General features: G+C 43.2%; 1 protein-coding gene across 4 annotated transcripts in view; it reads right to left on the bottom strand.

The window, feature by feature from the left end:
* Window positions 1-12,939, bottom strand: part of fam189a1 (family with sequence similarity 189 member A1) — a 99,927-nt gene that overhangs the window by 61,350 nt on the left and 25,638 nt on the right. For 3 of the 4 annotated variants that reach the window (XM_072552748.1, XM_072552751.1, XM_072552750.1), the window contains one exon: window positions 6,379-6,435. In XM_072552748.1, the coding sequence (XP_072408849.1) occupies window positions 6,379-6,435 (57 nt within the window). Of the gene's footprint in view, window positions 1-6,378; window positions 6,436-8,666; window positions 8,685-12,939 lie in introns of those variants that run through there. The other variant, XM_072552749.1, reaches the window with a different exon arrangement.

Below are 12,939 nucleotides of genomic sequence, written 5' to 3'. Positions count from 1 at the left end.
GCACAGGGTGGCCGCTGGCCAAGCTGTCGAAAGCTGGTCGGGGAGGGGCAGCTAGTACGTGAGCTGGCTGGGGGCCAGAGGGATGATGACCTGCCAGTAGGAAAGCAGGCTGGGAAGGGCCTATCGGTAGGTGGGGCCAGGCAACTGATAGCCAGCTCATAAGAAAGCTGGTGGAGGGCAGGCTGGTCAATAAATGGGGAGGCTGAGCTAGGTGGCCAAGGGCATCCTGTAGGAAAGCCAGCAAGGTAGGACCAGTCAGTACACAGGGAGGCTGGGAGTCAGACAGATGGCTGGTCTGTAGAAATGCTGTCCAGCCAAGAGGGTCAGTCAGTATGTGGGATGGCCAGGTGCTGGAAAGCCAATGGCCTGACTGTAGAAAAGCAGGTCAGGGTAGTTTGGTTCGTAGATGGGGTGATGGGAGCTGGTAGACTAACTGACTGTGTGTGCCAGAGGAAAGTAGGTCTGGGGGGGTTTGGTCAGTGTGCAGGTGACTGGAATGCTGACTGTCCTGTGGGAAGGCTAGCCAAGGATGGTCTGATCAGTATGTGGTGTGGGTCAGTGTCAGGTATTGTTCTTGGCTATATTGTAGATTGCTTTCCTTTATTTATTTTTATTTTTCCAATCTCTCCAGAAGGGAAGGAAACACTCAAGTGGCCAGTCACAACTCCAGGGTGTCGGTGGACACCCGCGTGCTCCTTCTCCAAGGACACCCGGGCTTGCTTTCCTTTACACATTGCCTGCACCCAGGTGCAAAGTGTTTGAAATTGTATATCTTGGGCTTTGGCCCACTCTAAACTCTGCCCTTAGCTGAAATGGACTTCTGTCATTGAGGTACCTTTTTTTAGGAGCTTAAAAATGTGTTGCTGGAAAAGCACAGCAGGTCAGGCAGCATTAAAGGAGCAGGAGAATCAATGTTTCTGGCATAAGCCCTTCAGGAAAGGCTGATGCCCTTTGTTTTGTGTGCAAGATTGATGGGATATGGACAAGGTGACTAGAGAGCAGTTGTTCTCCTTGGTGAAATAAGTGCAGAGGTTGGTTCCCATCACCAAGTCACCCCTCATTTACTAGTTTATTGACTCCGAGTGGGCTAGTGATATTATTGTCTGACTGTCAATCCAGGGACCCAGGTAATGATCTGGGACCTGGGTTTGAATCCTGCCATGGCAGATGTGGAATTTGAATTCCATTTTAAAAATCTGAATTTGAGTCTAAGGATGACCACAAAAGTATTGTCAAAAACCCATCTTGTTCACTCATGTCCTTTTTTTTAGAGAAGGGAACTTGTGCCTGTACCTGGTCTGGCTACATGTGGCTCCAGACACAAGCGATATGGCTGAGTTTTAACTGCCATCTGGACAATTAGGGATGGGTAATAAATGTTTGCCTAACCAACAAGGCCTGCATGCTGTGAATGAGTGGAGGAAAAAGAAGCTATATAGAATTCTGACAGTGTGAAAACAGGCCATTTAGCCCAACAAGTCTACACTGGCCTTCTGAAGAGTATCCCACCCAGATCCATTCCCCTACCCTATTACTCTACATTTCTGCTGACTAATACACTTAGCCTACATATCCCTGAACACTCTGGGCAATTTAGCATGGCCAATTCACCTAACTTGTACATCTTTGGACTGTGGGAGGAAACCCATGGAGACACAGAAAGAATGTGCTAACTCCACACAGTGCCCAAAGCTGGCATCGAACCTGGGTCCCTGGTATTGAGGAACCACTATGCTGCCTGTTGACAGTTCATAATTGTTTGTGTGGTTTATTTAGTTATCTATTTGTAATAAATAGTTCTATTTCACAACAGAAACCTGGTATGTGATTTATGCTAACCGGGGGTTATGACGGGTACATTGGACATAATGCATATTTTGATTTTTATATTTTAAATTTGTGGTGACTGAGAAGAGTAGGGTTTGATTTCCAGTGCGCGGCCCAACAATTCGTGGCAATGTTGTTTCTTAACACAAACATAACAGAAAACACAGGCCCACAGGTCATTATTTCATTATATGTCTCAATAATATTTTATGCTAAAAGAGGGTATGAATATAAGGGCAGTGGGCACATGAGAACAACATCGCCAAATCTCTCTCATTCCAGACTTGAAAATGTATCACTTTTTTTTTCTGGGTCACATGCCTGGACATCCATCTCTAATAACTTTGAGGACACTGTCACTACAAGGACTGCCATTGCTTGCCAGGATCGCCACTACTGGAAATAGTGTCTGTACTTGTGTGTGTATGAGAAGCGTGTGTAAACCTCAGGAGTACACATACACACGAAGAGCATGAGACACAGGAGCAGAAATTAGGCCATTGAACCCTACGAGTCCGCTTTGCCATTCAATGATGGCTGAGTTTCTCAACACCATTAACCTACTTTCTCACTATAGCCATTGATACTCAAGAACCTAGCTATCTCTGTCTTAAATTTACTCAGTGACCTGGCCTCCAGCCTTCTGTGGCCATGAATTCTATAGACTCACCACCCTGGCTGAAGACATTTTTCCTCCTTTTACTTGAAAGCTGTGCCCTCTGGTCTTTAGTCTCTCCTACCGAAGGAATCCTCTTCCCAACATCCACTCTGTTCAGGCCATTCAGTATTCTGTACGGTTCAATGATATCCTCCTTCACCTACCACCACCCCCCCCCCCCCACCCTTCTAAATTCCATTGGAAAATTCTGAGTTTATATTCAATGTTCTTCATACATTTAAGCTTTTCATCCATGTGACCGTTCTCATGAACCTCCTCTGAATACGCTCCAGGATCAGTACACCTATCCTGAGATATGGCGACCAAACTAGGCACAATACTCCAAATGTGGTCTAACCAGAGCCTCATAAGTGTATTCCTGCTTTTTTAAATTCAAGTCCTCTCAAAATAAATGCCGTCGCTGCATTTGCCTCCCTAACTACTCCCAAGTCTCTTTGCACTTCAGACTTCTGAATTTTCTCTCCATTTAGAAAATAGTTCATGCCTCTTCTTCTACCAAAGTGCATGTCCTCACTTTCCTATGTTGTAATCCATCTGCTACTTTTTTTTGCCCACTCTCCTAACTTGTCCAAATCCTTCTGAACAAAGAACATTTTACAGCCCAGCAGCAGGCCCTTTGGCCCTCCAAGCCTGAGCCGATCCAAATCTACTGTCTAAACCTATTGCCCAATTTCCTAAGCATCTGTATCCCACTGCTCCCCAATTACTCATGCATCTGTCCAGACGCACCTTAAATTAATCTACCGTGCCTGCCTCTACTACCTCTGCTGGCAACACGTTCCAGGCACCTACCGCCCCCCCCCGCCTGTGTAAAGTACTTTCCGCATGTATCCCCCTTAAACTTTTCACCTCTCACCCTGAACATGTGACCTCTCATTATTGAATCCCTCACCCTGGGGGAAAAAGCTTATCTCTATCCACCCTATCCATACCTTCGTGATTTTGTAGATCTGAATCAGGTTTTCCCCCTCTACCTCCTTTTTTTTTTTCTAATGAAAACCAATCCTAACTTAACCTCTCTTAGCAAGCACTTCCATACCAGGCGACATCCTCGTAAACCTTGTTTGCACCCTCTCCAAAGCGTCCATATCCTTTTGGTAATGTGGTGACCAGAACTGCCGTCTCTCTGCCTCCTCCTGCTACCTATCCCTCTATTTATCTTTTGTATCATCTGCAAACGTAGCCAGAATGCCCTCAGTTCCTTAATTTAGATTGTTAGTGTATGAAGTGAGAAGCCTTGCGAAACACCACTTGTCACCGGCTGCCTTCCTGAGAAGGACTCTCTTATCCCCACTCTCTGCTTTCTGCCAGACAGCCAAGCTTCAATCCATGCTAGCACCTTGCCTCTGACACCATAGGCCTTTAGACACTCAGTAGCCTCCAGTGTGGCACCTTGCCAAAGACCTCCTTGAAGTCCACGTCAATAACATCCATTGGCTCTCCTTAGTCTAACCTACTCATTAGTTCCTCAAAGAATTCCAGGAGATTTTTCAGGCATGACCTCACTTGATGAAACCATGCTGACTTGGCTTTATTTTACCATGCACTTCCAAGTACTCAGAAATCTCATCCTTCACAATGGATTCCAGGATCTTACCCATGACTGAGGTTAGGCTTCAGTATTCTGTAAGTTTCAATTAGATCACCCCTCATCCTTCTAAACTCAATAGGTCTATAATTTTTTTTCTTGTGTTTTGCCTTACTCCCTTTTTTTAAATAGGAGTGTCATGTTAGCAATTTTCCAATCCTCTGGGACCCTTACTGAATGTAGCAATTCCTAAAAGATCACCACTGACACTTCCACTATCTCTTCAGATATCTCCCTTAGAAGTCTGGGGTGTAGTCCATCTGGTCCAGGTGATTTTATCCACCTTCTGGTCATTGAGTTTTTCTAGTCACTTCTCCTTAGTGACGGCCACCATACTCAGCTCTGCCCCCTTACTCTCTTGAATTTTTGGGATATTATTCGTGTCTTACACTGCAAAGACTGACGTGAAGTAATTATTCAGTTCCTCGGCCATTTCCTTGTTCCCCACTACTATTTCATCAGCAAGATTTTCCAGCGGCTCAATATCCACTTTTGCCTCTCTTTTTTTGCCATTTGTATATCTGAAGAAACTCTTACAGTCTTCCTTTTATATTACTGGCTAGCTTACGTTCCTATTTAATCCACTCCCTTTTTTTTTGTTGTCCTCTGGTCTTTATAAGCTTCCCAATTCTATGGTTTCCCACTGCCCTTTGCCACATGATATACTTTATCTCTTGCTTTTATGCTATCCCTGACTTCCCTAGTCAGCCATGGTTGCCTCATCCTCCCTGTACCATGCTGCTTTTCCCTCTAGATGAATCTGTGTCTCTTCAGTTTATCCCCAGAAACTCCTGCCATTACTGTTCCACTGTTTCCTACTAGGGTCCTCTCCCAGTCCAATTCTACCCAGCTCTTATTTCATGCCTCTGTAGTTGCTTTTATTCAGCTGAAATACCATTACCTATTATTCTATCTACACCCTCTCAAATTGCAGGGTAAATTCAATCATATTATCACTGCCTCCTAAGAGTTCCTTCACCTTTAAGCTCCCTTAGTCTATCTCACTGCACAACACTAAATCCAGTATTGTCTGTTCCCTAGTGGGCTCCAGCACAAATGGCTCCAAAATGCCATCTCATAAACATTCCACAAATTCCTTTTCTTGCAGTCCACTACCAACCTGATTTTTTTTTTTTTTCCCCAGTCCACCTGCACACTGAAATCCCCCATGATCACTGTAACTTTGCCTTTCCTACACATCTTTTCCATCTCCTGGTGTATCTTGTGCTCCAGCTCCTGACTACTGTTTAGAGGCCTGTACATAATTCCAACTGTCATATTTTTTACCTTTTTTTTACAGTTTCTTAATTCTACGCACCTGATCCTACTTTGTTTCTTACTATTAATTTCATTTTGTACTAATAAGGCAATCCCAATACCACTGCTCACCTGGCTGTTTTTTTTTTTTGACAGGATGTATATACTTAAATATCCAGCTTCGAATCCTGATCCCCTTGCAGCCACGTCTCCGTGATGCCCACCATGTCATACCTGCCGATTTTCGATCAGCACCAAAAGCTCATTTACCTTATTCCTTATACTCTGTGCATTCAGGTAGAACACCTTCAGTCCTGTATTAACCACCCTTCTTCTTTTGTCATTTGTTTGTCCAATGTGATTGAAGTTTTGATTGCTAACCCTTTCCATTTACTCTGTCCTATTTGTGTCTGTGCCGGAATTTTAATAACCTCTCCTGAATTCTGCACTCCTACCTCTTACCTCCTACCTCCTTCTTTAATTCAAATTTTCTAATTTTCCCCTATAACTGAGCCCTCTTCCCTGTTTAGTTTAAGGCCCTGTCTCCAGCCTGAGTTCTGTAATGTAAATAGACAATTATAGTCTCCACGTATAATCTGGGAATAGAAATATGTTTCATGGAAAAAGGACTAGGCATTTCTGATTAATTCCCACAAGTAGTCACTGCTCTGTGCAAAGAGTAACTGTGTTGATTTTCTTAACTTTTAGTTGTCAGCCTCAGGAAAAATAGCTAAGCCTTCACTTGTGTTGCTCACACTTCTGGATATTTTCTGATCAAACTGTTCAGATTTAATTACACATCTCTGCAGCAGGCGGGTCGTGAACCAGGATCTCCTGGCTCCGATAAGCATACTATCACTGCACCATAACAGCCCTCCACATTGTTATTATTCACAAAATCATTACCTAATGGTAATGAGATGGCAAAACCTGAGTGATATGACTGTACCACCCATAACGGCATTGATGCAATTCAACAGCCCTGTCTTGTTGCTCCGGTTACATTGGTGCTGCTGTTGCTACTCACCACCAGGGAGATGGGTCTTTTCCAGGAAACAACACCAATTAGCCCTGATAAAAGCACCTGCAGAAAAGAAAACAAGAGTTTTGAGTCTTTATCTTAGACTGTAGGCTAATAATATGCTTCATCCCTGTCCTTTAGAAGAACAACTCCCAGCAAAAGCAGCTCCGTCTAGAACATAGAACAGTACAGCACAGTACAGGCCCGTCGGCACTTGATGTTGTGCCAACCTTTTATCCTACTCTAAGATTAGGTGGCACAGTGGTCAGCACTGCTGCCTTACAGCGCCGGAGACCTGGGTTCAATTCCCGCCTCAGGCGACTGACTCTGTGGAGTTTGCACGTTCTCCCTGTGTCTGCGTGGGTTTCCTCCGGGTGCTCCGGTTTCCTCCCACAGTCCAAAGATGTGCAGGTCAGGTGAATTGGCCATGCTAAATTGCCCGTAGTGTTAGCTAAGGGGTAGATGTAGATGTAGGGGTATGGGTGGGTTACGCTTTGGTGGGGCGGTGTGGACTTGTTGGGCCGAAGGGCCTGTTTCCACACTGTAAGTAATCTAATCTAATCTAATTAAACTAACCTACATAACCTTCATTTTACTATCATCCAAGGCGTTCCTAACTGTCTGACTTTAGCACCACCACTGGCAGTGCATTCCATGCACCTGTAAAGGACCAACCTTTAACATCTCCTTGAAACTTTCCTCCAATCACCTTAAAATTATGCCCCCTTGTGATAGCCATTTCTGCCCTGAGAAAAAGTCTGACTATTCACTCCAAGTCACCTCTCATCCTTCACTCCAATGAGAAAGGTTGAGTGAGCTACAGCCTTTTTTTCATAAGACATGCCCTCCAGTCCAGGCAGCATCCTGGTAAATCTCCTCTGCACCCTCTCAAGTTTCCACATCCTTCCAATAATGAGGTGACCAGAACTGAACACAACATTCCAAGTGTAGTCTAACCAGGGTTCTACAGAGCTGCAGCATAACCTCGTGGCTCTTAAACTCAATCCCTCTGCTAAGGAAAGCCAACATACCATTCCCTTTTTAAGAAGTCCATCAACTTGGGTGGCAACTTTTGAGGGATCTATAGATGTGAATCCCAAGATCCCTCTCTTTCTTCACACTGGCAAGAATCCTGCCTTTAACCTTGTATTATGCATTCAAATTCAACCTTTCAAAATGAATCACTTCACACTTTTCCAGGTTGAACTCCATCTGCCACTTCTCAGCCCAGTTCCACATCCTGTCAATGTCTTGTTGCAACTTGCAACAGCCCTCCACATTATCCACCACTCCACCAACCTTCATGTCATCAGCAAATCTAACCACCCTTCCATTTTCTAATCCAAATCCTTTATAAAATTCACAAAAAGCAGAGGTCTCTGAAGAGATCCCTGCGAAACACTACTGGCCATTGAGCTCCAGGCTGAATGCTTTCCATCAACTACCACCCTGTTTTCTATGGGCCACCCAATTTGAAATGCAAACAGCCAAACTTCCCTATATCCCATGCCTCCTTACTTTCTGAATGAGCCTACCATGGGGAGCCTTATCAAACTCCTTGCTAAAATCCATGTACACCACATTCACTGTTCTATCGTCAACATGTTTTGTCACATCCTCAAAGAATTCAATAAGGCTTGTGAGGCATAACCTGCCCTTCACAAAGCCATCTAACCAGCTCTAGAAAACTATAGGTTGATTAGGTAATCATAAATCTTGTCTCTCAATCTTCTCTAATAATTTGCCCACCACAGTCGTAAGACTGACTGACTGGTCTGTAATTTCCAGGATTATCCCTATTCCCTTTCTTGAACAAGGGAATAACATTTGCCACCCTCCAGTCATCTGGCAAGACTCCAGTAGACAGTGAGTATGCAAAGATCATCACCAATGGCACAATCTCTTCCCTCGCTTCCTGTAGTAGTCTTGGGTATATTCTGTCTGAATCAGTGGGCTTATCTATCCTTACAATTTTCAAACTTTTCAGCACATCTGCCTTCTTAACATCAACCTGTTTGAGCATATCAGCCTGTTTCATGCAGTCCTCACAAACTTCAAGGTCCCTCTCAGTAGTGAATACTGAAGCAAAGTATTCATTTAAGGACCTCCTCGAACTCCGCGCACACATTCCCTCCACTATGCCGATTGGCCCTACCCCTCACTCTGGCCATCCTCTTGTATTTGACAATAATTAATGTTTTGAGAGACACATCTTCTTAATGCAAAAATAGCAATATAGCAACACTTCTTTTAATTCCAAAAGTTTAATTTATCCATTAAATGTGTGGACGTACTAGTATGACTTGAGAATTAAAGCAGATAGGATAAAATCCAACTTGTTTCCATATTGGCCTATTCCTGTTTTGAATTTGCATGATCCTATGTTTGTATTTTCATATCATATACCACTCTTTGGTTTCTCTATTATAACAAATATAATAGTTTTAATATTTACAACATATATTCCATGTAAAGTTACAGCCCAGTGGCAAAATATTTTAAATTGAAAATAAGCAAAAGTGCAATAGGAATAAATCTTTCTACCTGCATCATATTCCATCTGAGGACTGCTCCTGTTCCAACATTCAAGAGTCAATCAGGGTTGTGCAGAGTGTGATAGCCAATGAAAGATCTCTCTGATATTCTCATTCAACACTCAGTCCTTAATGCTGACTGTAACATATTGTCAGAAGATCAACATGCACTCAACTTTTAAAAAACCTTGGAGATAGTGAGATGGATAAAGAACGGAGCTGGAAAAAGCACAGCAGGTCAAACAGCATCAGGGAAGGGAAGTCAACGTTTCAGGGCAGAATCTTTCATCAGACTGCGGGAATGGGAAGGGAGCTGCAAAATAAATTGAGGGATGGGGCTTTGGAAAAGGTGGGTGGGATGGCAATAGGTGGATGCAGGTAGGAGGTGATTGTGATTGATCAGTTGGAAGAGTGGAGCAGATAGGTGGGAAGGAAAATGGACAAGTAGGGTCAGGTTAAGGGGGTAGGGTGGAGAGGGAGGGCTGGGTCTGGGATGAGGTGGGACTGTGGGGAGATTTGGAAGCTGGTGAATTCTACGTTAAGGCCGTATGCTCCTGAGGCAGAAGATGAGGTGTTCTTCCTCCAGTTTGTGTGTGGCCTTGTGTTGACGGTGTATGAAACCAGGATCAGTCAACTGAGCTCACTGACCCCCACTTTCTGTATCAATCATTTGGATGATGGGAACAAAGGTATGGTAGGTACATTTGCTGATATCACTAAGTTTGGCTTAAAAAAAGTGTCTGCAAAGGAATAAGCAGACATTTTGCAGATAGAGAACAGCATGGGTAAATGCGAACTTCTCTAGTTTGGCTAGAAGAATAGAGAAGCAGTACCCTATTTAGATGTAGAGAAGTTGCAGGACCCAGTGGTACAGAGCAATCTGAGTGAGGTGGCACATTAGAATGCAGTAACAGCAAGTGATTAGGAAGAAAAATCATATGTTCTCATTTATTGCAAAGAGAACAAAATATGATGGGAGTGAAGTTATACTGCAACTGTACAGGGTATTGGTGAGTTCTGAGGAAGGGTCACTCGACCCAAAACATTAACTCTGATTTCTCTCTAGATGCTGCCAGACCTGCTGAGCTTTTCCAGCAATTTCTGTTTGTGTTTCTGAACTACAGCATCCACAATTCGTTCAGTTTTTTTTTATGGCAAAGTATTGGTGAGGCTACAACTGGAGTACTGTGTCAATTTGACAAAGTATATAATTGCAAAGACCATATCTTTTCATATTTCTGTATTTGGATTATGGACCAAAAAGAGGAAAGGACTGCGTTAGACCAAGGATTGTGGAAAGTTGGTTTGTCATCACTGACGAGTCAATGACTTAAAAACTGAACAATTACTGAGTCAACCTTCCCCTGTACCTTCAGAGCCAACTGCAACAACTTGGATGTAAAAAAAAAATTGAATGAAAGAATTGTGAATGATGGGGAGGGTAGTGTAGAACTCCAAAACGGTATTGACAAATTGATGGAGTGGATGGCAGGTGGCAGACTAAGTTCAATGCAGAGAAATGTGAGATGATATACTTTAATAGGAGGAACACTTAAAGACAATATAAAATAAAACACAATTCTAAAGTGGTTGCAGGAACAGAGATCTGGTGTACTATGTGCACAGGCTATTGGAAGTGATAGGACAACTGTAGAGAGCAGTAAATAAAGCATTCCTCTGCTTTATCAAAACAAGCATACGGTATCAGAGCAAGGAGGTGATGTTAAACATGCTTTTCAGACCTTAGCCAGGGTATTGTGAATAGTTCTGGGCACCACATTATAGGAAAGATGTGAATGCACTGAAGAAAGTGCATAGCAATTTAGTTCCAGTGATGAACCGTTATGAAGAGAGATTGAAGAAGTTGGGACTATTCACCTTTGAGAGAAAAAGACTGAAGAGATTTGATAGAGGTTTTCAAAATCATGAGCAGGCTGGATGCAGTAGTTCAGGAGAAGTTCTTCTCATGGATTAAAGGAACAATAATGAACGGGCTTAGATTTAAAGTGATGTGCAAAATAAGCAAGATGATATGAGGGGAAAAAAGGTTTTCACATAGAGAGTAGTTAGGGTGTGAATGCACTGTCTGGAAATGTGGTGGAGACCAGTTCAACTGAGGCATTCAAGATGATATTAGATGATTATTTGGATAGAAATAATGTGCAAGAATATGGGGAAAAGGCAAGAGATTGACACTCTATAATGACCATTTGCATAACTGCTGCAGAAATATAGTTCAGGTTGCAAGTTTGCTTACTGAACTGGTAGGTTTGTTCTCAGACGTTTGTCACCATGCTAGGTAACATCAGTGAGCCTCCAGTGAAGTGCTGATGTTCTGTCCTGCTTTCTATTTATGTGGCTTGGTCTGTTAAGGTGGGTAATATTACTTCCTTTTTCTCAGATGTTGGTAAATGGGTCCAAATTGATGTGTTTATCGATGGAGATTCAGGTTTGAATGCCGATCTCTCAGAATTCCCGTACATGTCTCTGTTTAGCCTGTCCTAGAACGTCTTGCCCCAGTTGAGGTGGTGTCCTCCTTCATCTGTGTGTAAGGATACTAGTGATAGCTGGTCATGTCCTTTTGGTGGCTAGTTGATGTTCGTGTATCCTGGTTGCTAGTTTCTTGCCTGCCTGTCTGACTTAGCGTTTCTTGCCGTCCTTGCAGGGTATCTTGTATATGAATTTGTTTTGCTAGTTGTTGGTACCGGGTCCTTTACATTCATCAGTATCTGTTTGTGTGTTGGTAGGTTTGTGGGCTACTATGATGCCAAGGGGTCAGTAGTCTAGTAGTCATCTCAGAGGTCTTTGTATGGTGGTGTGTTTAGAGTCTCTGGGCATGTTGTGTCGTCTTGTTGGGTTTGTTGTTTCAGAATCAGCGGACTGTATTTATCAGGTACCAGTTCTTGATTATGCTGTATAAGTATTTTTCTTCTGCTGCTCTTAGTTCCTGGGTGCTGTAGTGTGTTGTGGCCCAATTAAATGTCCTGATTCAGCTCTGTTTTGTGGCTGTTGGGATGATTGCTCCTGTTGTTGAGTATCTGGTCTGTGTGTTGCTCTCCTATAGGCACTGGTCTGCAATTCTCTATTGACTGTTTGTTCCACTGTGACATCTAGGAAGGTGAGTCTGTTGATGAACTCTTCCTCTTTCGTGACATTTATGCCAGTAAGGATGTTGCAAATGATATTGTAGATTTTCTCTAATTTGTTCCGTTTCATGATGACAAAGGTGTCCTCCACATAGTGGACCCAAAGCTTGGGTTGGATCGTGGGGCAAAGTGTTCGTCCTCGTCCCTGCATCACTGCTTCTGCCAAGAATCCTACTATTGGTGATCCCATGGGTGTTCCATTGATTTGCCTGTAGGTCTCTTCATTTGAAGGCGAAGTGATTAGTGAGGCACAGTCTACTAGCTTGAGGATGCTATCCTTGCTGATGGAGTTGGTGCTGTCTGGTGTTTGTATCCTTGGTTCACCTAGTAGTGTGGTCAGTGTTTCTTTTGCCAGGCTGATGTTAATTAATGTGAATAGGGCCACTGTGTCAAAGGAGAACATGACGTTGTCCTCTTCTATCTTTGCGTATTTGATCTTCAGGAATCTTTGGGTGGAGTGGCATGTGTCTTCTATTAGGTATTTCAGTTTACGGTGAAATTCTTTTGCTAATCTGGTGGTGTGCTGGGAAGTGAGATTATGGGGGGTGGGGGGGTGCTGGTTTGTGTACCTTAGGTAATCCATTGAAATGGATCCATCAAATTTCATTCTTTGGAAATCTGTTGTTCATTTCAACTGATTTTTGTGGAGTTTCTTCAGTGACGCTGTGATGTGCTTTTCTAGCTGTGGAGTCAGGTCCATCGCCACCTGTTGGTAATGTCGATATCTTTTGAGTAGCCTTTTCAATGTACTGTGTTCTGTTGAGAATGGCTGACTATCATGCACACATCTGCAGGTAGGATTACAATATTTCTGTCTTTTGAGTCCTTCTAGGGCTTTCCTTTTCCTGTGTGTTGAGTGTTCCCTTCTTTCTTCCTATTTAATGTTG

The sequence above is a fragment of the Chiloscyllium punctatum genome, chromosome 33 (assembly GCF_047496795.1).
Source record: "Chiloscyllium punctatum isolate Juve2018m chromosome 33, sChiPun1.3, whole genome shotgun sequence".
NCBI lineage: Eukaryota > Metazoa > Chordata > Chondrichthyes > Orectolobiformes > Hemiscylliidae > Chiloscyllium > Chiloscyllium punctatum.
Note: the sequence above shows the minus strand (reverse complement) of the source record. Positions and strands in the feature narration are given on the sequence as shown.